The sequence below is a fragment of the Arctopsyche grandis genome, chromosome 12 (assembly GCF_051622035.1).
Source record: "Arctopsyche grandis isolate Sample6627 chromosome 12, ASM5162203v2, whole genome shotgun sequence".
In the NCBI taxonomy this organism is placed as follows: domain Eukaryota; kingdom Metazoa; phylum Arthropoda; class Insecta; order Trichoptera; family Hydropsychidae; genus Arctopsyche; species Arctopsyche grandis.
Genome location: NC_135366.1, coordinates 20,815,701 through 20,843,523, shown reverse-complemented (window position 1 = coordinate 20,843,523; position 27,823 = coordinate 20,815,701). Strand labels below are relative to the sequence as shown.

The window sequence follows — 27,823 nt, the reverse complement described above, 5'->3', positions numbered from 1 at the left end:
TGGCTTTCCCTCCCCATTTCTCTCGCGAAATCTTGAGTTATTGTGTTATATTTCAGGATTCATTGGGTTTCTCTCCATAGATGTCTCTGTGGATGTTTATTGTATAAATTCGTATTGTTGTATACAAATGTTTATTGATTGTTGTGTATACGATGTTTATTGATCATATTGTATACGATGTTTGCAATGTCTGACCATAGATGTCATGTACGGTTTCGAATTATGTAATGATTATGAATTAAATATATAATATATAGTTTCTTGAAGTGTATATAGTACACTCGTCGCATTGGAGCGATTTGTAATGAAGAATGTACATTGATTGAATAAAAATAAATAAAAATTTAGTTTGTATAATAATACTTCTAACCTGGGAGGCGCATTGGGGTTACCTGTTAGGCCTTCCTAGCAGTGCCGGCCTTACACCCAATGGCGCCCTCGGGAAATTTTTTCTAAACACTAAACACGCCTTTAGCGATCTAATCTAAAATTTTGTATGGCCTTTGGCGCTCTAATTTTAAATTTTAGAGCGCCTTTGGCGCATCGTGCGGCGCCCTAATTTATTTGGCGCCCTCGGGCACCGTCCGACCCAGCCCCCCCTAAAACCGGTACTGCTTCCTAGTATAAATAAAAAATAAATAAATAAATTAAGGAGCCACGATCACGCATTCTCAAAATGAATCGGACTTAAATTAATATATTGGGATATGTGTTTGCAAGTTGAGTTAAATATACGTATCCACAAACACATACATTATAGATACGCTTCGCAAAAATTAAAATGCTTATTGGTGTCATCGTTTTCTTGACCAAAACTTGGGTGACAGTCAATACGTATCTTGAATACTAATTATTATTGGTTCTCGATAATATGTGCAACCATTTAAGATCACGGTTTCGATATCGTGACTGCTGCATTCAGCTTTGGCATCGTTTTGTACTCGATACGATCATGATATTGGTAAGGGTAAAGAAGGTCACATTTGCAAAATGATTGTACGTGTATGCATATTGAAAAAAAGTCGAAAAATAGTGTGATGATGAGGTAGTTCCAATACAAATCGTATGAATTTATATTCAACAGTGGAATATAGATATTTACCGTGAGTGGTGCTAATAGACTGACGCTAGTTTCCCAATTATCACTCAATTAGGACACACTGGGTCACAAAATAACTTGTTTTGCGCTTCTCAGCGTTGAAGTATTACTGGCAAAAAAACAATTACGAGTTTAACTTAAGTTAATTGTATGTATGTATATTTGATAAATTCAAAACGCTGAAATTTATGAATTTTTTCATGATAAATGCTTCACCCATTGTTGGAGTGCGAAATAATATGCAAAAACTTATTAATCAAAAATAAAATAATATACACAAAAACGGACGCGATGTGTGTGGATATGTTTGTGGCGGATGCGTGGAGACACAGCCAATCAGAGTGAAGTGGTCGAGGAGACGCGGGGAAGTGGGGGGGTGGATAAATTACCTTACACTATATTTATATATGTATAATATATAACTTTATTATAATTCGTGGATCAATTCCTTTTCGAAGTCACCCGTTGAAATCAACGGGCACAACACTAGTAGCCAATGTGAATCATTAACGTGTTAATATACAATATAAATAAGGAAAATAATTGTATCACAAGAGTCTATTAAAAAATTTTATTAATACATTTTTTATTACAAAAAAAAACAAAAAAATTGACTAAGTTTCAATGGTGTTCTTCATTAAATTACAATTTGGTAACGATTTAAATAAACATTTTTACAAATAGCATAAAGCAAATCACTTTTTATAGTGATTTTATTTTACAATATAAATACTATTTCAAAATCACAATTTCAAAATGTGAGCAAATTTTTCACGAAATCATTTTTTTTTTACTAAAAAGCTCGTAAAAATTTATAACATTCAAAAGAAAAAAAAACAGTTCAAAAAATTATTACATAATTATACTTCAATAATTATTTATAATTTCGACATTATAAATTGTCAATCTCCCCAAAACTTATTGCTTAGCCATAAAACTATTATTTTATGACAGACAACCTTTTTATTAAAAGTCATGTTAACAAAACAAGAGTCATGTAATAATATACATAAGAGATCATGAATATTTTTAAAGCCATGCTTTTTTTGTTTTGTAATTTAAAGATAGATGTATCTTTTATCAAAATGGCATTGCATATTTGTAGGATAGTTTGGCAATTCAAAAATACAAAAAGAAAGAGGATATTAAATATAATTAAAATAACTTTCAGCCCGCAGATAAAGGTTTGACATTTTTTGAAATTATCGTCCGATCATATTGTAAAATCCGTCATTCAAATTTTAAATTTAAGAATAGGGTTGTTAACTAGTATATAAACGTATGTGAGCATAGATGGATTTTAAAATTAATAGAAATATTGAAGGATAGCATACTTTTTCTGATAACTGTGCAATTATTTTTATTTATATTTAAATATATTATCATTAAAATTGATGGCTTATGAAGGAAGTAATTGTTAAATAATACGTTAACACTGTTATATAAGTATGTATATATTGAAAGTTTATCAGCTACCGAATAATCTATTTTATATAATAAAAGGCAACTAGAAAATGTAAGATCAAACAGTATTAGACCTAGATTATTATTATCACCATTCTGATATTAATATTTAACGACAACAATTTATCGATAAAAATTAAATTTATTTTGAGCAAATAAACGCGTGAAAAATCATACGCAAGTATTTTTAAAATACAATGCATATAAAATAGGAATGTAATATTTTTGTCAATCAAATTTTAAAGTTAACAATATATATTGAGATTCCTGTTAAATTCAATGAGAAGGCACGGGAGTACAACAAATTTAACTCAAATTAAATCGTAAATTGACTCAATTTCGCTGACCCTGTGAACTTGAGTGTTATTGGTTTTTACGTCCTGATTTCATATCGCTTAAGAGCTTAGGCAAATGTCGCCATTCTTTAACAAACTGAAAAACATTGCGAAAATGTGGACAGAGCACTAAAATGCCACTTAAATTCCTCTATCTGTAATACATTATTTAAGATGTTTACAATAAATTCATTTTCTCACGCACCCTTTCATTGGAGAATCACAAGATATCTGATTATTGCTTATTAAGACCAAAATTCTTTGATCACACATAACAATTTTTTCCAATTTCAATTTTATGGTAGAACAGTTCTAGCATACGAATTGATATTGTTGAAAGTAGACTGTCACTGAAATTTGATATACTCTATATGAGAAAATCACTACCTTCCCTTTCATGTTGCAATAGCAAATCAAAAACCACGAATTCTTAAGGTTTACTATGAAATAGTCCATATTTATCGTCATTTCCATATGATGGTAATTTGAATTTTTTTTATTGAAATACTAATAATTTTCAATATTGAAATGGAATTTATCTTTTGCTTAAATAACAAAATTCATAATCGATCAAAAAATTAATTTTAAAAGATCAGAAACAGTCCTTACATTGTGAATTTGGGACAAAGGTTAACAATAGTCGACCAGTTTTGAACAAATGGCTATTATTTAACGAAACAGTTTTATAATAAAATCTAAATGACTGTTCAGTTGAAATTTGTCTTATGTAAATGTGATATGTAAATTAACATCTATCAAACCTATTCATACATAAATTTTATCACAAGCGCTTTAGCATGGCCAACATACTGTTCCATCGACTTCATATAGTTCTGAATCAATTTTTGAATATGCATTTACCGGTAGAAGTAATCATTTACTAGTTAACTAATATTATACTCTCTAGTATAGATGTTACTTTAATATTTTCAAACTGATTCTATTTCCACTTTTAAAATTATCCATATAACGACTTTAACACTGGATACAAGTATACACCACCATGTTGTACAAGTACATATAATGATTATCTTCAAATTTATTTTTATTAAAATATCCCTCATTTTGGTTAGAGTTCTAACTATTTAAAGTCATTGAAAGTTGAGAATACAATTTTCAATCATATTTATATAGACCAGAGTAGATTTTATACATGTTTTTACTTTTGAACATTAAATTGTTGCAAAAATTTAACAATTCGTTGTCCAATTTGTAATTAATATATGTATAAAGGTCACCAATCGGAAAATGTAGGAACATGTTTTGAATTTTGTCTTAAATGACATTTTTACAGATTGAATATAGACATTATGTAAATAACAAAATCACACAGCCAAAAAACGTACACGTAAAACACAAAACAACCAACAGAATTATAGCACCTATATTCTAACTTTTATTAAACATACATATGTATGTATGATCTCGTTCAAGTGAATCTGGTACATGTAATTAGCAACACTGAACTCATAAACGTGATACATAATGTGAGAGAGACGTAATGCAATTTTAGAATGTAATACACATTTATGAGTTCAATTTATATTATAGTTTCCTACAATATAGTCTTCTACAAATTCAAAAAAATCGTTTGTATTTACACACATATGTATATATATATATAAGTTTGAACCATTTCGGTGTAGTAAAATATTTGAAAAATCTATATTATTAAGCAACAATATTGCTAAGAGAGAAATTTTATATATGTACAAATAAGATCATAAAAATGATTAATTATACTATTATTAATCTCTAAATGTACTCTCTAAAATCACAAGGCAATATTTTTTGTAACGTTTTATATACATTTGTTAGTATATAAGCAAACATATCATAAATATGTGTATTATTTTAAATAATATTGCACCCCAACGAGAAAAGTGACACAATTTAAATAAGTGAAGCTAAAAGGAGGTTTGTAAAAATGAACTATTCCAAAAATGCATAAATTATTTTAAACCATGGAAAAATTGTGAAATTTGAACTTTTCCAATATGAAAAAAATATTTACTCCTTATTCAGATACCGGCAAAATGAGATCCTTTTAGAAAAACTATTTTTAGTTGTATCACTTCTTCGAATAGGATAGAATATGTATGTGGATGTAGTTTGAACGCAAATAAGCGATTTATTTTAACAAATGTTTCATTTCAGTCATTAGTTTGTCAAATAACTGCATATTTTAAATCATTCGTCTTGCTTATAAAGAAACAAAAATTATTCTTTATCTATTGATACGCTGTATATTATAGATAAAGTAAAAAAGTAGCGATCATATTTTTTAGATTTAAAACATATCTTACTTGTCAGATATATTATACATAAATAAGATTTATAATATAATTAAAATTTGGACATATGTAGCTACAAGTCTAACTTCTGTTCATAAATATTATCACAAAGTTTAAAAAATATAGTGCGTGAAAGTCGAACTCCACGATGTGACGGCCGTCCAAATAGGAAAATTGTTGACAAACGAAGTCAAAACGGGATCTGATTTATGTGGACCATGTAAAAAGTGACCTACAAGACTGATATCCAGCCAATGATGAGGTTCCTCTTTAAAAGAGTGCTAAAAATACAAATTAACATGTAGTAAACTTGGTCTTTTGAAAAATATTCTCGACTCACGTCACCAGTAAAATGTTAAGTAATAATAAAAAATACTTTACCACTATATCAACATGAAAATGCCATGGAGTTTCATGCTCTGATGCAGCAGCTAAATATATAAAATATGTATCCCTCGTATTGTTATCCCAGCGAGGGCCAGCTAGGGGTTTTTGACCAGCCAAAAAACTCCAACTTTTTAAAGTTGTTTTGGCCATCGGTGATATCATTAGCCCCATGTGGTCAGGACCTGTAATATTTTTCAATTAGTATACCACAGAGAACATGTATGAATATAAAAATCCACAACTTGTGAAGAATTCAAGCGAACCTGATATTTTAAAATGAAATCTTTTTAACGTAGAGTTGACAGTTTCAATGTCGGTAAGATTTAAATGTGCCCTGTAGGGCAATGAAGGTGGAGCTCCTTCTAACCAGCTCGTGCGACTGATGAGCCCTTGTACAGGTAATAAATATGGCACCCCACAATACAATTGGGTATTGCAGTCCTCATAGTTTATTTCCATTGAATATCGCATTGACGGTACTGTAATATATTTCAAATAAGAGCACTGTAAAACGCTACTAGAATGTAATACAAAAGCGGTTATATTTACCATATCCATCAACAGAATGGGGACTATTTGGATCTAAATCTACCATCCAAAATCCAGAACTTTGATGATTAAGTGTACCGTTTAGCCCTAAAAATTGTCTGTCGGTGTGTAAAATCATAAATCTTTGGGGTGCTGGTCGACTTGGATTTCCCGAGTATGGGAATCCTAATGGAGTCAATATAACTAATGCTACACTGACCAAAGTTACTCCGAGGGTCCATTTGACCTGCAACAGAGCGTAAATTGAATGAATGAACAATTTTAAATACAATTAAGTGGAACGTGATGATCATTCATACCAATTTCCAAGGGGATTCAGCGCCAAGTATAAGTGGTCCAATCCAACCAAGTACTAGTATAAACATAAGACTGATTAAAACGCCCACGATAAGCTAAAATAAAAAAAAATTAAATAAATCGATTTAAACCAAAGCACAATAGAAGCATATGTAAATTTTTATTTTCATGGCCATGCAATTATTTTTTGACATACATTGCAATTAGACCATTTGTGTAGGAGTGTGTTTATAGACGATTATTTAAAATATTTTTTGGAAAAATTTACCTCCGGGTAAATACTGGCGCCTGTTCTTCCCATAATGGGTATGAACATATAAACAGCTCCTAATACTAAATAATAACTCTGCACGAAAGGCAATACCATCCCAATTAAATAAAGAAGAAGACGCTTCCAATCTAAAAAATTTATTTATATGTACAACATATATACAACTGCATACTAATCTTAAGCACACATATGCAGAAGTATTGCTAAAAGGCATATTATAATAATTTACCATTCCAATGTGGAACAAGAGAATGCCTTAATAGTCCCACAGCGGCTGGACATAGAACCCATAGCATCGCTAAAAACCCTGATCTTATCCTCATAAGTAGACAAAGCAAAAGTAAAGATGACCACAATAAGGAAAACGCATCTGCATATAGCTGCACCAATAACCATCCAGAAAAATTTGGATTCTAAAAATATATAATATAATATTTATATCTACAATGTATTTGGTCATTAATTTTGTAATAAATTTAATAATATAATATTTAAAGTGTTATAAAATACCAATCTCTGCTTCGTTGTTACAATTAAAAGACAAATAGCTGGGATGGAAACAACTTGTAGGACGTAGAGTGTATATAACCAAAATGGACGAGCATACCATGACATGGCCCGTCCAAGACTCGTCAATAGCATGGCTAAGCCACAACATGAAACCACTGTTATAACCCAAGACGCTGCCATGAAAAAGCATGCTTTTTGTAAACAATTCATGTAAGTGCGAGGATCAATATATGCTGAAAAATTCAACCAAACGTCAATCAATATGCAAACTCAATACTAAATTAAATAACAGTGACAAACTAACCTCTCTTTTTAGCTGAGACAATATTCAAATAAATATTTGCAATAGAAAGGGACAAAACTATGAGACCAGCAACGCCCGCAACACTTATTGGGAAACGAACAACAAATGCACCGAGTAGGTCGAAAAAAACAGGTTGTCCTTCCATTGAAGTTCCTTGTGATAAATAGTTACCATTTGAAATTCCTAGTAACAAAATATAGGCCAACTATATAGGAAAGCATTTACATATATTACACCTGTATTGGATTCGTCATTACCAATTGTTAGAGCTAATATATTATCTCCGGTTCTTTGCAAGGTGCCTAAAGGTATTTGATTGACTTGATCAAACTTTGTATGATAAACGTAACCATTTGTGCTCCACGCAAAATCAAGGCCTGAAAGAAATTTGTCACGATTGAGATTTTTTTTTTAAATTTAATTTAAAAAAATATATATATCATACCAGAAACTTTTCCGAAATCGCGAAATATTCTAAAATCTGTTTCACCGGGTATAAGTCCACTATCGAATATTTCTTGGGCAAGTGATGATGCATACGGATAAGGTACTGTTTGTGAGTAAACCTGAAAAGAAAGTTAAAAATGTTAATTATACTTGATTAGTAACTTTCACCGGTCTCCCTCACTGGCCCGAAAACGCAAATATCGGAAGGCAAAGTCGAAAGATAAAAAAAAGGGGGCATGGTAAACGGTACATACTGACTTAATTTGCGCGAGCAGGATACAACAGTAACAAGAGGAACAGGCTTTTCCTCCCGTATTCTGCGCGCGCACATTAAACAAGGCTATATGACAAAAAGAGAGATAATTTCACCGCATGCCACTCATATATATTATATATACATAGTACCGTTTTCCATGCACCCTTTTTTTTTTGATCTTTCGATTTAAGATCTTTCGATTTTCGATCTTTGCCTTCCGATATTTGCGTTTTCGGGCGTTTCACATTCGGGCCCGTCACGGAGACCCAACTTTCACATACAGATATCATAGTGAGAAAATGATGAGAGAAGAATATCATTATTAAAATAATTTAGAGTAATATAAAAATAGTTTAAACACATTATATTATTATGAATTTGAGTGCTGACGTCTTTTCTGTTCAAAGCCCACCACGCTGAAAGTTTCGCCAACATTTCCTACTAGAATTATTTAGAAATCTAATAGAAAGCAGGTATAAAAATTGTAGCTAATCCAAACAAACCCTAGATAACTACAGCCGAGAATTTTGAATTTTGTAAAGGTGTGTTTAGACTCTAATATATCTTGCAATATATGTAAAATAAACAAAAGAAGTCAATTAATGGATATATTTTTCCAAAACTGGTTCCATCTCCGTCATTGTTTTTAAAATGTAATGCTCACAATCTAAATGAGAAAAGCCACAATCTAAAATACTCGGCAGTTAGGGATTTCCATCGGGAAATTCTGCTATCCATTCTCTATAAACATTACTAAACCAGTCTTTATAAACATTGACACGGATAACACGACTCATGTTCAATGCGTTTATTTTCAATGCTACCTGGAAAGGCTTAGCGGGTAGTATTCTTGTTTGCTTTGTACATGCTAAAAATACAACAAAACGAACTTGTTGGCAAAACGCCGATCAGCGTTGGTCAGCATTCAAAGGGTTAAAATAGCTAAATTTTATATTTACAATTTTCAGTTATATAGTTACAAGATTAGAGTCTTAACCCTTTGCCCGCGGCAATAAATATAGCGAAGAAGTCCTGTACGCGGCACCTTTTTCGCGAATATGGCAATCGAGGTTTCAACCTTAAATACAGATTTTAATATTTATTCAAGTAACCAGATATGTTAATTAACACATAAAGTATTATTTTGAACAATAAAATACATAATATATCTCGTAGTTTTGGATTAATTGTCAAATAATCATTCTTCATACAATTGAGACGTATCGTCGCCATTTTTCAACAGACGTGACGTCACATAAACGAGGTTTCAGTATGGTTCCACAAAAAACTAATTTTGACTGGTATATATTCATTTTAAGCAAATTGAATAGATGGCATTCAACTCTCAGTAATATATTCAACCAATTTTGAACCTTGAAATAGGCGCATATAAGCCTCAAAATCCCATGCAAAGTTCAGAAATTCTATGGAAGACAGCCGCGGGCAAAGGGTTAAGATTATTTATATTTACAGTATTACATACATACATACATATATTAAATAAATACATACTTCCATAATCCACGGATTGTTAGGACCCGCTTGGAAAAGAACTTCTCGTCCTCCCGCCCCACATGCCTCTAAATTAATAAAAGCTCGTACTTCTTTCGCCCATCTAAAAATGTATTATTATTAATTATACATTAGCATTAGTATATTTCAACTTTAAAATAAAATAGTTTCAAATTCGTTACTTGTGTTGAGTTATAAAGCCATGAGAAGCTTGTAAAACATTTTCTTCAGCACCATTAAATAAAAATATAACATTGTGTTTCAATAAACGGTCAGATTTGGACATGACACGAAGAATTTCTAACATTACAGCACATCCCGCACCATCATCGCTAGCACCTTGAAAACATCAAAATCATCCTATCATACAGTGTTACATTTTATGCTGATATATGTATGTATACTTTTGCGGAGCATACCTGGACTGTCTGCAACTGAATCGTAATGACAATTCAACAATAAAGAATGTTCAGAGTTTATTCTGGAACCGATGCGGACTATAACATTCTGCAGGTTTCTGTACACGCTGGTTAACCCGTCTAAAAACGTCAAAGGAAAAGCACCGCTGGTTTTTTGAATGTTCATTTGAATGATATGAATGTCTTTTGCTTCGTTTATTATTTTATTTATCTCTTGTTTCAAAAAGTTCACAGCCAACACTTCATTCTCGTGACTGCCGCTAACCCTCGGACCGAAGCTGGTCAATTCGATCAAATGATCCATTGCTCTCTGTGCGATAAATCTACCGGGATTTCTGGGTTCGTCGGTGATTTTGAGATCTATCGGAAGCTTCTTTTCAATGACGACAACGGCGACCATCGTACAGATTATAAAAATAAATATTCCCGTCAACTGAAGGAATGTGATGGGCTGTTCGCCTTTTTTTGAAGCTTTGACTTTCGTCGGCACATCGCTAGAGGCCGAATAATTGGTTTGATATATTCCACGTTGACGTAACTGAAACAAATAAAATGAATGACTATACTTAAATTAACATAATTGTAGCATCGATGTCCGTACTTTGTACTGTAATTGAACAATCTCACTTCTGTCATACAATAATTGTTTTTCTCAAATCTTTATTGAAAATAATATAATATATGTATTATAAAAATTGATTAAATATATTTTTTTTAAAGATATCCATAAATAGAACTTTGTCTTCGATGCAAATTTCAGATTAAAAGTCGTTTTTCTATTTATTTCTTTATCAAATTTGTGATTAATTTTGAGAAGAAGCTTGTCTCGCTTTTTATTTTATCTGTATTGATATTAAACAAAATTCTTAAATGGATTTAAAAACATATAAGTTTATCAGTTTAAATATGTATGTAGTTTCACATTGAAAAAATAAGATACATACACACATATATATATATAAATAAAAAAAAAAAAAAAAAACGATGACAATCTTTGTAGAATATGTTACCTAATAGTTACTGACTATTATCACATATTGATTTTAATAAATCGACAATATTATGCGAACAGGTTATCGTCAGACCATTACTAAGCATAATAACGACAAATTTAGCCTCAAATTATTTTCACATGCAGAATAAAATAAAAAAATACAGAGGGAAAATAAATGATTGTTCACAGAAAAGAGGTAAATTTGTATAGTTAGTGAAAGGTGTGAACATACAAAGCCAGTACGAATGGTTAATATATGAGTAGAGATTAGGTTCGTGTGAATACAAATTGTGCATATCGATGAGGTGATCGTGATCGTGATCGTGATCGGGGTTTCTGCGAAGAAGGACACACCTGCGAAGCATCCTCCATGGTGATCGAATGTTGGCCTCAATGTTGGTGATCGAATCAGATGGACGCAAATACCCGATACCGATACCGATACCGGTGTGCCAATTGAACTCGTGGTCGAGTGTCGACGAGCGATCGCGAGACACGACCGATCGCGCGGACTATCCGCGCCCAACTGCATCAACACTACACGGTACGTGACGATTGGGCGCCCAGGACGATTGGGCGATCAGTGTTACTCGCCACTGCGACAATTGGACGACGAGACTGGCGGACACTGCGTCAATTGGGCGCCCATCGCACTGGGCGATCATCGACTGGCCGACGGCGACCGGGCGACCAGGGCGCGTGGGCGACCACCGACACGGCCCGCTGGTGAAGTGGTCGCCAAGCTTACGTAAACTCTGCGTTTTGCAAGGAACGACCGCGAACGGAGCGTTATAGGAATTTCCGATGCACTGACAAATATTCTACCTACATACATATGCTTTATACCGCTTTATTTTTCGTTTCAGTTTTACCAATTTTTCGTAACAACACGAATCATACTATTAATTTTTTTCGCTATATTATATTACATTTGCTGGAATTTTATATTAAACGTACTTTTATAAATACATGTGTAGCACCTTTTCACAAAAAATAATTGTAAGATGACAAATCATATGTACCTACATATTCTCCAAAATAATATAAAAGAAAAATGATCGATTGAATCTTTCGCGCAGTGCTTTTAGTTTTTTTTTCAAATGGACACACTTTTTTTTCTTTTAAATGTTATATTTCAGTTTTATCAATTGGATAAATTCACACTCTATTCTCAATTTTCTCAACACTGTATTAGTTATACATAATAACAAAATATTTTCTAATAGCGATTCTCAAAGTTTTCAAGATTATATTTTTTTTCAATGATGAAATACGTTTACGAAAAAAAAGCGCATACTTAAATTCGTTCGCGGAGCTCGAATAATTTTTTTCGGCTTTTCCCATAATTAAATTATTACATCGTTTACGATTCGCAGAGGCAATTCTCGAAAAAAATAGCTTTTTAAAGTAATTTTAAACATCTCCCGTTCTATGGTTATTGTTGAAAATTACATTGATCCACAAAAAATCACGTTTTTTAGTTACCAGAGCGGAGACTAACCAATCTTTACTAACTTTGACCCACTGAATTCGAATATGATATTGATTTTTGCTGGTTGGTGATTGTTTACGAGATATGAGCGTTTAAAAAAATGCGCGATTTTTACAGTTTTTTGGCTTTTGCGGTCTTTAACTCAAAACCTAGTATTGCTGTGCTCAAAGTGAGTATTGGAATCAATAGTCAGATGTTTTTCCTATTGATTGTGATATTGCATTGCTTTAATATACTTATAATTAATTGTCTAGCGAATTTTAAAAGTCAAAAAAATATTTTTTTTACGGATTTTTTCTCCGTGCTATTTTGCATTTATTTGGCAATTTTTTTATTTCACCTCGTTTATAAGGATTGGTTTTCTATTTCAATATTCTTTATTTTTATCTAAACGTACTAACTCGAGCGGTAATTGCAATTTAAATGCTTTCGTTTTTGTTGCTCAGTGTTATTATAGTCACATTAAAATCTATATGATAGTTTATAGTAATTAAGGCTCATTTCGTTTATCAATAATTTAATAAGGTATATTTTTACTAATTAATATCTTTCGCTTTTGTAAATTCGAAACATACATACATATGTATAACGAATTATGTTTACATCTATAACTGTCATCCAGCGCTCATCTGTTCATCTAATGTATAATTTCTTTAATAATATTTTATGCGTATAAAATATTACAAAGACCTTACAAGAAATTATATATTTTCAAATATTTGGACCGAATGAACGAACTCATTCAAAACGTTTTTTTTTTACTATGAGTGGCAGTTTTATTGCCTAAAGATAAATAATACCGCGTCTCATAGGCTAGGCTAGAGATGCTCTGCAAGTCATTTTGATAAAAGAGTTCTCAAAACGACTTTTGACAACTGTTTCTCGAACTACTTTTTTTCTTGATTGTTTTACATGACATGTTATACATACATACATATGTAAGGTTTTTCAACGGGTTTTTGCGGTATCATAAATTCATGGCCCTCAAATTTGGTTTAAAATAATGCAATGACGTAAATGATTTTATACCCTTTATCCTTTTATTAAATTCAAATTATTCTGAAATGGATTTCATCGTTTGTTCAAAACCTCTCCGATAAAATAAACGTTTTTTATTCCAAAAAAAATGGCAAAGTTTCAAAGCGATCGGAAAAGTTTTAGGAGGTTTGTCCAAAACTAAGATAAACCTTGTAATTTTCAAATGTTATAATTAGCATGGAAATAATTTTTTCAATGTATGTATGTGTGTGTTGTATGAATGTACATACATATGTACATATGTTATTTTGAAAATTTTCAATTTAATATTTATTTTCATTATTCATCAATGAAAAGTAAATCAAAAAACTTTATTAATACTATGATTTGATGAATATACTAAATACTGGCGATTCTAGAATTGATCTAATGTTGAGAGTTACAAATTTTACACGTTTTGGATTTTCGTAAGATTAAAAATAAGCACCAATCACACGGTTGATCCCATATTTTTTAAGATCATCGAAAGCCGATGCAATTCGCGCTATTATATAAGTATTTATATTTTTATTTTTGAACATTTAATTTGTACGAATATTTTTTACGTAAATTTGTACGAATATCGATTTTTATATTTTCGGGGCAATGAGAGAATTTGTTCGCAGAAGGGCCAAAGAGGCATTGTATTGCATTAAGACGATTGTATCGTAAAAATATCAAATATTATGTTCTTCCCCTTTTTTTTGTCGAAGGGATCGGTACCTGAAGGGATCGGTCCAAAATATCATCTAATGTTGAATGAATCACTGTTAGAAAATATTTTGTAATTACAGTGTACTATTACAGTGTAGTACAAAATTGAGAATAGGGTGTGAATTTATCCAATTGATAAAACTGAAATATAACATTTAAAAGAGAAAAAAGTGTGTCCATTTGAAAAATGTTTGCAATTTTGGGACCGACCATTTATTTCATTGTTTTGGTAGGTAATCGTAAAACCTGCTTCGAGAAGAAAAAAAAATACTGAATGAAAATCGACGGATTGATTGCAAAATTATTTAAGGCTCATTTCGTATTTACTTACCTATTATACAGTTCACATGGTTTTTAATATCTATTGCTTTTGTAAAGTAGCAACATACATACATACATATGTACATATGTACGTGTATAACGAATCATGTTTACATCTACATATGTACATATGTATAACGGTCATCCAGCACTCATCTGTTTATCTAATACAGCGGTTCAGATTTCAAATTTCCAGCAAGAAATTGTAAAAGTAAATCACTTGATCAGTGATATATTAATAATATTAATAATAATTTGAATACGATATTGAAAAAATAATATTGGAATAAATTAAAAAAGGTCGAATAAAACGGGTCGATTTATGAGTTTCTAGAATTGACTACATACCAGCAATTCTAAAATTAATTTAATGTAAATAAATAAATGTCTTTGAATACAAATTTTACATATTTTGGAATTTCGTAAGATTAGGAATAAGCATTTATTACGGTTGATCCACATTTTTTAACAAACAAACCGATGATAGTCGCTCTATTGATCGACTAAATAATAATTAAAAAACACAAATCGCAGCCGAATTGATTACAGTTATACAGGAAAAAAAATAATTACGTAGGTTAATTCTCGCTCGAATGTTTGGTGTTAGTTGGGTATGTTTTTGAGAACAATAAACTGACCATTTAAGACTCAAATTCATTGAAGTATCTACTTCAATGCTCAAATGTGATACGAAAATATCTCCCTACAATAGAAAGTTATAAAAAAAAACTCTCGAATGTTAGACAATACTTTAAACACGTTTTGTATATATTTTCCTTTTTTAATGTTAACTGTATAATTTATTTAAGTTCAGCTATTTTTTTAGTCAAATGAATGGTAAAAAAAGGAAGCAGATGATTATAATGAAAAAATTAAGGTGAAGAAATAGAGAATATTAAATTGATCACCAAAAATACAATGTCGAAAGTCAGTTTTTACGAGCCCAGCTCAAATATGCAAATTCGAAAATATGGCTGCCATATCTACGATAGAAGCTCACATGAATATGATCAATATGCTAATAAGTTACGAAATGTGTTTGATAGATTTAAAGATTTTTCAAAAATAGAGGATATAATATTATTCATGTCATTCCCATTCAATGATGAAATACAAATAGAAGAAATATCAATCAAATTAAAATAATTTTTGGATGTAGGATGAAAAAGGGTAGGTACCTGGGTCAGATTCATTCTCGCTCGGTTTTCGGAACAATAGACTGACCATTTAAGACTCGAAATATCTCCTACAATAGAAAGTTATAAAAAACTCCTGAATGCTAGACAATAACACGTTTTGTATATATATCTATAAGTAGTATTTTTCTTTGATATTCAATGATGAAATTCAAATAGAAGAAATATCGCATGATTTTTAATTTGTGTCGATATTCGTACAAATTTACGTAAAAAATATTCGTACAAATTAAATGTTCAAAAATAAAAATATAAATACTTATATAATAGCGCGAATTGCATCGGCTTTCGATGATCTTAAAAAATATGGGATCAACCGTGTGATTGGTGCTTATTTTTAATCTTACGAAAATCAAAAACTTGTAAAATTTGTAACTCTCAACATTAAATCAATTCTAGAATCGCCAGTATTTAGTATATTCATCAAATCATAGTATTAATAAAGTTTTTTGATTTACTTTTCATTGATGAATAATGAAAATAAATATTAAATTGAAAATTTTCAAAATAACATATGTACATATGTATGTATGTACATGCATTCATACAACACATACATACATTGAAAAAATTATTTCCATGCTAATTATAACATTTGAAAATTACAAGGTTTATCTTAGTTTTGGAAAAACCTCCTAAAACTTTTCCGATCGCTTTGAAACTTTGCCATTTTTTTTGGAATAAAAAACGTTTATTTTATCGGAGAGGTTTTGAAAAAACGATGAAAACCATTTCAGAATAATTTGAATTTAATAAAAGGATAAAGGGTATAAAATCATTTACGTCATTGCATTATTTTAAACCAAATTTGAGGGCCATGAATTTATGATACCGCAAAAACCCGTTGAAAAACCTTACATATGTATGTATAACATGTCATGTAAAACAATCAAGAAAAAAAGTAGTTCGAGAAACAGTTGTCAAAAGTCGTTTTGAGAACTCTTTTATCAAAACGAACTCATAGTAAAAAAAAACGTTTTGAATGAGTTCGTTCATTCGGTCCAAATATTTGAAAATATATAATTTCTTGTAAGGTCTTTGTAATATTTTATACGCATAAAATATTATTAAAGAAATTATACATTAGATGAACAGATGAGCGCTGGATGACAGTTATAGATGTAAACATAATTCGTTATACATATGTATGTATGTTTCGAATTTACAAAAGCGAAAGATATTAATTAGTAAAAATAAACCTTATTAAATTATTGATAAACGAAATGAGCCTTAATTACTATAAACTATCATATAGATTTTAATGTGACTATAATAACACTGAGCAACAAAAACGAAAGCATTTAAATTGCAATTACCGCTCGAGTTAGTACGTTTAGATAAAAATAAAAAATATTGAAATAGAAAACCAATCCTTATAAACGAGGTGAAATAAAAAAATTGCCAAATAAATGCAAAATAGCACGGAGAAAAAATCCGTAAAAAAAATATTTTTTTGACTTTTAAAATTCGCTAGACAATTATTTATAAGTATTTTAAAGCAATGCAATATCACAATCAATAGGAAAAACATCTGACTATTGATTCCAATACTCACTTTGAGCACAGCAATACTAGGTTTTGAGTTAAAGACCGCAAAAGCCAAAAAACTGTAAAAATCGCGCATTTTTTTAAACGCTCATATCACGTAAACGATCACCAACCAGCAAAAATCAATATCATATTCGAATTCAGTGGGTCAAAGTTAGTAAAGATTGGTTAGTCTCCGCTCTGGTAACTAAAAAACGTGATTTTTTGTGGCTCAATGTAATTTTCAACAATAACCATAGAACGGGAGATGTTTAAAATTACTTTAAAAAGCTATTTTTTTCGAGAATTGCCTCTGCGAATCGTAAACGATGTAATAATTTAATTATGGGAAAAGCCGAAAAAAATTATTCGAGCTCCGCGAACGAATTTAAGTATGCGCTTTTTTTTCGTAAACGTATTTCATCATTGAAAAAAAATATAATCTTGAAAACTTTGAGAATCGCTATTAGAAAATATTTTGTTATTATGTATAACTAATACAGTGTTGAGAAAATTGAGAATAGAGTGTGAATTTATCCAATTGATAAAACTGAAATAGAACATTTAAAAGAAAAAAAAGTGTGTCCATTTGAAAAAAAACTAAAAGCACTGCGCGAAAGATTCAATCGATCATTTTTCTTTTATATTATTTTGGAGAATATGTAGGTACATATGATTTGTCATCTTACAATTATTTTTTGTGAAAAGGTGCTACACATGTATTTATAAAAGTACGTTTAATATAAAATTCCAGCAAATGTAATATAATATAGCGAAAAAAATTAATAGTATGATTCGTGTTGTTACGAAAAATTGGTAAAACTGAAACGAAAAATAAAGCGGTATAAAGCATATGTATGTAGGTAGAATATTTGTCAGTGCATCGGAAATTCCTATAACGCTCCGTTCGCGGTCGTTCCTTGCAAAACGCAGAGTTTACGTAAGCTTGGCGACCACTTCACCAGCGGGCCGTGTCGGTGGTCGCCCACGCGCCCTGGTCGCCCGGTCGCCGTCGGCCAGTCGATGATCGCCCAGTGCGATGGGCGCCCAATTGACGCAGTGTCCGCCAGTCTCGTCGTCCAATTGTCGCAGTGGCGAGTAACACTGATCGCCCAATCGTCCTGGGCGCCCAATCGACCGTGTCCCACACTACACTAGACACTAGTGAAGCACCCACACACGGCTAATTTATCGGCCGGTTTCTCACTATTCAATTAGTTGTCGCCGAGGTAAATAGATTATTTCGCACATTGCGATCGTGCACAAGACAGTCGTTGCCACGAAAATTTCGAATATAGAATATCTGGCACTCGAATTCTTGTTACTATTGTACCGTGGAACATTATGGAGAATGTTCGCTGTCTAAATGCATTCGGGGGCTAACCCTTTGAACCATTTGACCAATACAGTATGTACATTGCAATATACAAATGGTCTGTAAAAATGTAAAAATTATCTTACCAAAAATTTTAAGCAGTTTATAAAAATCCTGAAATGACAAATAAATAGTTATAATAAATAAAACATTAATAATTTTTATTAAAAATATTAAAACCAGTATTATTAATGGAGTGGAAATTAGTGAAACAATTTTTTTTCTAGTAAAAAATAAATGAATTTTGCATTTTCCACAGTATACGTGTGAATTAATTGGCATTTCCAACAAGTCTTCATCGTCGCTATCGATTGATTCAATCTCGGAAACATCCCCATTCAACAATTGCCCCCAAATATCATCTTTCTCCATCGTCATCTAATTTGAAGGGCCTTAAAAATGTATATATAAAAAATATGAAAAGATTTAATTGAAATGTGCGGATATATAATAATAGTTTTCTTAAAATTTGTTATGAAAATAATCTACATTACAATATAACAACTAACTTTTTGACGACAGCAAAAATTTACAAACTGACATATGACTAACTACAAACCGTATGTACATTGTGATGTACACAAACTTCAACATCAAATAACAGTATAAAAATTCACAACTTACAATAAAATATTGAATTCAATCAATAAAAGAAGTGTTTTGAATAAGAATATAACAAAACAATGTAATGTATTTGATTTTTTCATAACAAAACAATAAAGATAAATGTGACATATCAACAGAAGCGTTGGCGGGCCACGGCGTCATGGGGAAATTGCCGAGTAACAAAAATACCGTACGCTATATGACAGCACTAGCAGCACCAGATGAATAAATAGTGTGTACATTACGATGTCCAAAAGGTCCCAGTGATAATAAAACGAAAAATAACCTTCAAAACCAACGTTCAAATAATTGTACATTGCAATGTACACTGGGTCTGTAAGGGTTAAGAGCCACTGGTTTAGAAGAACAGTTTTGAAGAGGTCCATAAAGACCCAATTTGATCGTCGTCTCAATTAATTCGTCCATTTGAAAGAACCCCACATTGTCCTGGTCGTGAGTAAAGTGTTATAGGGCCAACGAGTGCTTGGCGCCAGTAGTGCGGTGCAGCGATGGATGGTGTCGGAGTGGGGGGTCTGTTCGAGGGCGTAGTCGGGGGCTCCCCGGGGGGCTATTTGAGCCCCCGCGCCGTGTTGGCTGGTTGCGAAAGAGTCCCTACTCGGCTGTTGCAGACATTTCCTAAAATGGGTTTGAATGACATTACTTTTGACACATAACCTCTAAACTTTTAACAAAACAATGCAGTATGAGGACATGTCATAATAACACCAGCACATGGCGTTATTAAAATTTCCTGCAGACTAGATACTAAAATTGTAATTGTATCGAATGCAATGTTTTTAACTTGTACTCAATTTTCGAATTGAAAGTGATTTTTTTACAAATAATATATTTCAAATTGCTACCTTATAATGTTTCAGGTTTTTTGGATCCTTCTTCTGATAATCAAGATCTTAAAGCTGGTACATCATTAGAACTTCCCTTTTGGCTCGCCGAGGGATTACATTCAAAACGTTCGCCTTTACTATCAATAGAAATTCCTAAAGTTTATAAGGAAGCTTACAGAGAAATACTGAAAGCGGACGCATGTGCTGTTGATTTACACAAATTAGGAATGTATTATTATGATTTCGGTTGTTTATTATCACAATTCGATCCGAAAGGAGAAGTTGGAAGTTCGCTTATATTGGTAGGTAACATGAAATTGGATACTTTCGCTTATTTTTTACATGTCTTTTTGAAAATGTGATTATTTATTTTCAGACGTTTCAAAATCGTTTCCGACATATCATGGATATATGTCAAAACTCCGAACCAGATCCTCTAGTAGCTGCCAAGCTTGATTATCTTGAAAAGGAACTACTTGGAGCAGGACAAGGAGCAGGGTGTGCTCTAATGACATGGTGTAGTCTTACTGTTGCGTCATTAAAATCTGCACCCATGGTCGACACACATAGAAAAAGAAAACGGGCCCAAATGGAAGAATTGTAGCATTTATATTGAAAATTATGTTATTTTCATTGGATTCCACATCGTGTTTCTTAATTCAAAAATTTTATATTTAAGCTTTAAGGAACTTGGTATCCACTTGGTATCTTCAATGTATATCTATCACCCCATTTGGGATTGACACTTAATTGGGTGAATAAATTAAATCAATGCAGTTCTGTTGGCTCACCAAACTATTCTTCAGGCTCCGGAACACTCTGTAAGGATTTAAATCTGAACACTCACTCACAAGGATTTAAATCTGTAACATGTCAAATCCGTTTTGTATAGAGAACACATTTTTGAGATCGTTTTTATTATATTTGAGATGTATTTCTTCTATAATTATGCATTTACAGTTGGTGTTAGTACATATTAAACAAAAACCGTTTTATTGAATGTACATTTTAATAATAGAAAGCTATTAAATTAACTTTTACCTATCATGTACGTACCATATGTATGTTGGGAAATTATAAAAATTTGAAAACATGTATTTTTTAACTGAAATTTTATAATAATTGAAATGTATTATATTTATTCTCATATAATTGTTGTCTATTTTTAAATAAAAAATTAAAAGACTGATTTTTTTAAATTGATATTTTGAAAACCATTGGCATGTGCATAAGGGCTGGCTATGAGTGCATTATAATACATATGTACATACAATACATGCATAAATATCTCACCTATTTTTAAACTACAGTGTAGTTACAAGAAACCATTGCTTTAGTTTGGCTTGATGAATTAAACTTGCCTGTCTTTTATAAGTATGAATGGTAAATTATCCTTATTGATTTAGTTTCTAGCTTTCACAATGACTAAGTCTGAATGAATAAATTTATATTGAGTATATATGTACATAATTTTAATTTGTATTTAGTTTAGCTGGCCAGTATGTTGTATTATGGAGACCCACAATGTCAATATGGAATTATTTAAAAATAAAATAAATACATACATATACCTACATATCTATGTATGTACTTCTTAACATTTAACAATGGGTCAAATTTCTATTCTTTTATCAACTAAAATATTTTATTGAAAGGAAAAATGGACAAAAGAGATATTTGAAAAAATAAATCACCAGTCTTTCAAACATCTTTTCTTAATCGTTATAATATAATACATCCATACATTTTATTTGTTTTAGCCTTAATGCGGTTCCGGGCGCATTTCAGATTAAGAATAATAGTGACAAGCCCAGGTTGGGTTTTTAAAAAGATTTAAGTAGTATATATTTAGCAGTGTAATAACTAGAGCCCGGAATCTGAAGGGGCTGTTTATTGTTCAAAGATTGTAAATGCATTGTTAAAGGTTTGCCGAACCTTTTTTACAAAGGATTTACAACAATTGAACAATAGGCGGCACGTTTCCGGCCTCTTCAGATTCCGACCTCTAGTAATAACTAAAGCCCGGACCCAGAAGGTGCCTCGTATTGTTCAAATGTTGTAAATGCATTGTTAAAGGTTTGCCGAACCTTTTTTACAAAGGATTTACAACAATGGAACAATGAGCGGCCCCTTGGCTATCCTACCTCTAGTAATAACAATCGTAAACAATTATCCAGGTTGGTATTGGTAAGTCGAGATTTGGTTTTTGATTATTCTCATGGTGGAAAAGAAAGATTCGCATAATAAATATGTGGATTCAAAACAGTATTTAACTTTGTAAGCTCCTTTTTCAAAAGAGGATACTTTTTATTATGAATCTAGATTCTAGATTCCAAATTTTTGCATTCAGTCAAGATTTTAAGTTTTCAGACAGTTTGCAGATTTTAAGATGATATGAGTTTTAAAAATCCAAAATCTCTTGTTCAATTTTTGATGTTTCTTCTTCAAGAATTTTTGCTACGAAATTAGCAATTTCAGTAATGTATACATATGTGTGTATTGAATGGGACACAGCAGAAGTAAAAATCAACGGTCGCTTCTTGAATTATCTTCGGTTCGTAGACGATATAATTTTAATAGGTCGCGATCCAGCTGACCTACTTAACAGACTAACACAGCTGGACAGGGAAAGTTGGAAAGTAGGATTAAAAATGAACGTAGATAAGACCAAACTAATGTTCAATAGTTATTGCATGCCTGATAGCATATCATTAGATGATAAACCAGTAGAAGTAGTAAATAATTATCAATACATATTTAGGTCAAATAATTGACATGTTCGGTAGTAAAGATGAAGAGATAAAGAGACGTATGAAATTAGGTTGGAGTGCATTTGGACGAATGAATGTTGTTTTTAAATCAAAAATGCCACTTTGTCTGAAGAAAAAGATCTTCGATCAATGCGTTTTGCCAGTGATGACGTATGAATGTGAAACTTGGATACTGAACGCCAAGATGCTACACAAAGTCCAATGCACTCAAAAAAGTATGCTCGGTATAACGAGGCAAGACAGGAAGTGGAACACGTGGGTGAGAAGTAGACAAGGGTAGTGGATAGAGTAAAGAGACTGAAATGGCAATGGGTGGGCCACGTAGCTAGAAGAATGGACGAAAGGTGGACAAAATCAGTGCTCGAATGGTACCTGAGAGAATGCAAAAGGGTAATAGGAAGATCAAAGGGAAGATGGGTAGATGAAATTAGGAAAATGTGTGGGGTATGATGGATGAGAGTTGCGCAAAACAAAGACGAGTGGAAGCGTGTTGGAGAGGCCTCCATCCAGCAGTAAATGGTGAATGGCTGTACATGATGATATGTGTGTATTAAAATGATTTACAAAAACTGTAACCAATGGTTCGATGATGGAAAATTGGAAGACTACTTTCAAATTGCTCCAAAAGGTTCTTAAGATACATAAGTAATAAATAATTTTTGGTCAAACATATTGTCAGCAATCACATTTTTCATCCTTGGAAAATGTACAAGAGAATTTTTCGACAAATTATTTATAAACCTGTATGTAGTGTTGTAAGTCGAGAATATTCTCGGAGAACGAGAATGTTCCGAGAATATTCTCCAAAAGATTATTCGCCGAGAATTTTCTTTTTTCTTGGTTATAAAATATCTCTAGATAGTTTATTAGCTTTTTAGATGATTCTAGGATATTTTCAATACCTAATAGGAGTAATAGGACTTTCTAGAATGTCTGAGAGAATTTTGAATGACATTTTTTCATTATGACGACACTGAATGGGTCATTTTAAAATACGCGCACTACCACCATGAACGTTTTCCGCCAAATTCTCACAGGAATGCAATGCTTATTAACTCTGGAATCAATAAATTATATATATATATATATATATATATATATATATATATATATATATATATATATATATATATATATATATATATATATATATATATATATATATATATATATATATATATATATATATATATATATATATATATATATATATTAACACAAATTTTGTATGAGTTTGGGTATTTTAATTGTTATTTCACAACAGTGCGTACTTTTAAAACACATTAAATAATATGAAAACGTAAATTTATTAAGTTTAGAAAAGATAAAAATTGGTAAATAAACAATGCTAGTTACCATTAACACTAAAATGTCAGTAGTTTTTTTTTGCTTCCAGATCTATAAATAAAGCTTTGAGTTTTTTTCCGAAATCGTCGAAATCTTTTAACACAAACTACATAATAGTTTCGCCAACTACTCAAAAGTCACATTTGCTTACCCTCTCTCTGTACATATGAAATGCAAAATGTTAAAAATTAGTATTAAGTTTTTTTTTTGCATTGGTTAATTAATTTTATTCGTGTCTTCTCTCATCTTACCGTTCACATGAACTTATTCATTTTTTGAAATTGCAACGGAATAGTATATAAAAGCCCTCCAGATGCTCTAAAAAAGAATATTCTCGAAAATCTCGGTTTGGAGAATATTCTCGAAAATTATCGATTTGGAGAATATTCTCGATAATTCTCCAAAAGATTATTACCGAGAATCTTACAACACTACCTGCATGTATATGCCATACACATATGTACACACATACATCCGCTTTATTACTTTATCTATGTATGTACGTAGTAACAATAGATGAAGTTTTGTGATCATGCGAAAATTCGAACTCGAGATTTTGACTGATTCGATTACTGATCACGTTTTTATGATCTAGTTTTTTATTATTTTACAACTAACCTACATATGTATGTAACTTAAATGGTTTGAATTCATTCAAAACGAAGTCGAATACTTTTAAAACTTTAAATAATCAATATTGCAATGCTTTACACAGTTTATATACAAAAACTGATAAAAGGTGAGGAAAATGATAGGGTAATATGTGTTTTGCAAACACACGGTGCATTGCATAGTAGTGTTCCAGATTATTCACGATAGTAGTCGAATAGTGGGGGAAACATTATAAAAGCTCTCTATTGGTGAATTAAGTGCTTCAATAACAAGATGTCTTTCGCACCGTTCGAACCACCGTCTGAAACGATGTACTCAGATTTGATTCATACCTGTCCTTGGTTCGATTGGCAGATGCAAGCCGCCCAAAGACCCAAAACTTCAGCACCTGGCGGACCGAGTCGCTTTCAAGTCTGCATGGATGTGCAGCAATTTGCACCCGAAGAGATATCGGTGAAGACTGTGGACAAATTCGTGGTCGTCGAGGCGAAGCACGACGAACGCCAAGATGAACATGGCTACATCCAGCGTCATTTCGTTCGAAGGTATGCCTTGCCTGAAGGTGTGGAGCCCAACGATGTAATCTCATCTCTCTCCTCGGATGGAGTGTTGACTATCACCGTAAGGGATCCCATAGTCCTGCCTGATAAGTACGAACGCATAGTGCCGATCCAGTTCAGCGGAACTTCTCATTATGCGAAGGACCATAGGGTAGACCATGAGTCTGTGAGGATCCACACTCCGCTGAAGAAGCACCAACCTCCCAAAAGTGAAGAAAAGCCAGTCATCTTAGCCATCAAGTACATCTGAATGTGCTGAACAGATAGTGTTGTCTATTGTATTTTTTTAATGTTGATTTTCTTTAATGCTGTTCTCCTTTGAAGTGATACATCGATTATTTTAATAATTAATATTAAAATTGTATAAGCTGAATTTATTTTTGATTATAAATAATTTGTGCCAAAATATGTAATATATATAAGTGTGAATAATTAATAAAGTATCTAAATCTACCTACCGATAACATTAGTATTATTTCTAAATATTATATTCCTTCTCTTTTGGTTTTTACATTTCACTTTTGATAATAAAACATAAGATGTATTTGATGATTAATACTCATGAATTTCTATAATTATTTTTAAACATGGTTCTATTATGTATGTAGATAATAATAAAAAGTATGTGATACAGATACAGGTTTTTATTTCCAAATTAACCTTTTTTCATTTCAAAATTGACCCTTTTTCAAAAAAGGGTCAATTTGAAATGAATAGCTGTCAATTTGGAATGAAAAACCTATATAAATTAACATTATCTTTATACACATTGCTGCATAAAGCAAAACGAATCGAATAAAGTTTGAGTTTATTTTAAGTAAATATTTGTAAAGTTAATATTATAAATGGATGTAATAAAAATGTTAAATTTCTTAAAAACATTGAAAGAGTTATGTAAGTATATTTTGATGCTATTTCTTGAATATTCTTTAGCATTTTGTGGATGAAAATAAAATATATATTGTATGTATATAAAGAGAGCTATTATGCCATTGAATTATAGGCCATTGACACGAATGTAAGAAAAGTTATAAATAAAATTTAAATACACATGTAGATTCATCATTATTTTATTTCAGTAAATATCCAAATTAAATTAATTACAATATAACATAATATAAAAGCAAACCAGTCAAACAAATTCATTCATCAACAAACAATCTTCCTCACATTCAATTAAATCTATATAGTTTTGTTAATCATTTTTATTACTATTTGTTTGAGGAGACGTGACTTCAATAGTTTTGTTTACAGGACCGGTGTGGGTAATTTTAACTTTCCTTTCACCTTCTATACTTTCAGGCTTCTGTCTTGGTGCTACAATGCTGAGGACACCATCCGATGAAAGACTCGAAGACACCTCTTCTAACTTGTAATCTTCGGGCAGGATGTATTTCCGAACGAATTGCCTCGAGATGTATCCATGTTCGTCTTCCATTTCTTCGTGCTTGCCTTCGATTATTACTTCTCTGCCAACAGTTTTAACTGATATTTCTTCGGGGGAGAACTGTTTCATGTCCACGCAAACTTGGTAGTTATTCTTATCGGTGGTGATCTGAGAGCCAGAGTCGAATTGAGGGGCTGTCTTGGTCGAAGGACATTGCCATGATTGAAGGAAGTTGTTGAAGAGTGCTGGAGTGATGGCCATCAAATTAGCGAGTTCGTCCACGTCGGTGTAAAGACCAAAATGTTGATCGAATATCTCCATAGGGTTGGTTAACAGTAGAGACATGTTTTGTTTCGTTTTAAAACTCAACTCACTCTGTGAAAGCTTGATGTGTTATGATGCTGTTTGGATTCGCGTTGGCATATATACCGGTCGCGCTGCGTGTAAACTGTCGTAGAACGTGTTTGAATTATCGAGAATATTCTCGAAAATACTAGTAAATTCTTTTTCTAGATATTTCTAGAAACTAAAATTTTATATTACTCTAACAATATTAAAAATGTTTATTTAAAATACACTATTTACAGTTATGAAAGTAAATTATTCAAATATTTTCAACTGAGACATCTATGACAACATTTCAAAATGTTCTAGAATTTTCCGGTAAATTCAAAGTAAAACAAAATACAAAATATATATACATGTTTATAAATCGTACACCATACATGATAATAACTAAAAAATCAATTTCTTATTCTAATTAAAATTCAATTTTGAAACTATGTACATAGATAACTGTATTCGCGTAAACCGATTATATTGTGAGTCACTATCATTGAGGATGGTCATGTTTGGAAACAGCTGGTGATTTCGAGAAGTCACCCACTACTTTTGGCGTATATAAGCGACTCCAAT

At 31.6% G+C, this 27,823-nt stretch overlaps 3 protein-coding genes and 1 pseudogene across 4 annotated transcripts; 2 read left to right on the top strand and 2 right to left on the bottom strand.

Moving 5' to 3' along the window:
- Positions 1-5,127: 5,127 nt before the first annotated feature.
- On the bottom strand, positions 5,128-11,681 carry LOC143920506 (endoplasmic reticulum metallopeptidase 1-like). Its single transcript, XM_077443389.1, has 15 exons — positions 11,493-11,681; positions 10,145-10,682; positions 9,908-10,064; positions 9,726-9,828; positions 7,956-8,076; positions 7,768-7,887; positions 7,511-7,693; positions 7,207-7,439; positions 6,926-7,109; positions 6,694-6,824; positions 6,428-6,520; positions 6,129-6,354; positions 5,843-6,058; positions 5,574-5,761; positions 5,128-5,473 (listed from the first exon to the last, which is right to left on the bottom strand). Exons 1-15 carry the CDS (start codon positions 11,508-11,510, stop codon positions 5,306-5,308), a joined length of 2,679 nt encoding a protein of 892 aa, XP_077299515.1. The 5' UTR covers positions 11,511-11,681; the 3' UTR covers positions 5,128-5,305.
- Positions 11,682-19,606: 7,925 nt separating this feature from the next.
- Positions 19,607-21,934, top strand: Psf3 (DNA replication complex GINS protein Psf3). The gene is made up of 3 exons (XM_077443406.1): positions 19,607-20,031; positions 20,265-20,533; positions 20,608-21,934. Exons 1-3 carry the CDS (start codon positions 19,896-19,898, stop codon positions 20,833-20,835), a joined length of 633 nt encoding a protein of 210 aa, XP_077299532.1. The 5' UTR covers positions 19,607-19,895; the 3' UTR covers positions 20,836-21,934.
- A 3,292-nt stretch (positions 21,935-25,226) lies between these two features.
- LOC143920514 (heat shock protein 27-like) lies at positions 25,227-25,976 on the top strand. The gene has a single exon (XM_077443408.1). The coding sequence runs from the start codon at positions 25,235-25,237 to the stop codon at positions 25,769-25,771; it is 537 nt and encodes a 178-aa protein (XP_077299534.1). The 5' UTR covers positions 25,227-25,234; the 3' UTR covers positions 25,772-25,976.
- A 606-nt stretch (positions 25,977-26,582) lies between these two features.
- Positions 26,583-27,299, bottom strand: LOC143920515 (protein lethal(2)essential for life pseudogene; annotated as a pseudogene). Its single transcript, XR_013261352.1, has one exon. The product of XR_013261352.1 is annotated as a protein lethal(2)essential for life pseudogene (transcript).
- Between the last annotated feature and the right edge of the window lie 524 nt (positions 27,300-27,823).

Coding starts and splice junctions, on each gene's coding strand:
- LOC143920506 (XM_077443389.1), bottom strand. Junction 8,077..9,725: donor ACAATCCGTGGATTATGGAA/GTATGTATTTAT, acceptor CTTTCTTTTCAG/GTTTACTCACAAACAGTACC. Junction 5,762..5,842: donor ATTTCATTTTAAAATATCAG/GTTCGCTTGAAT, acceptor AAAATATTACAG/GTCCTGACCACATGGGGCTA.
- Psf3 (XM_077443406.1), top strand. CDS start 19,896: ATGGATGGTGTCGGAGTGGGGGGTCTGTTCGAGGGCGTAGTCGGGGGC. Junction 20,032..20,264: donor GCAGACATTTCCTAAAATGG/GTTTGAATGACA, acceptor ATAATGTTTCAG/GTTTTTTGGATCCTTCTTCT. Junction 20,534..20,607: donor TTGGAAGTTCGCTTATATTG/GTAGGTAACATG, acceptor ATTTATTTTCAG/ACGTTTCAAAATCGTTTCCG.
- LOC143920514 (XM_077443408.1), top strand. CDS start 25,235: ATGTCTTTCGCACCGTTCGAACCACCGTCTGAAACGATGTACTCAGAT.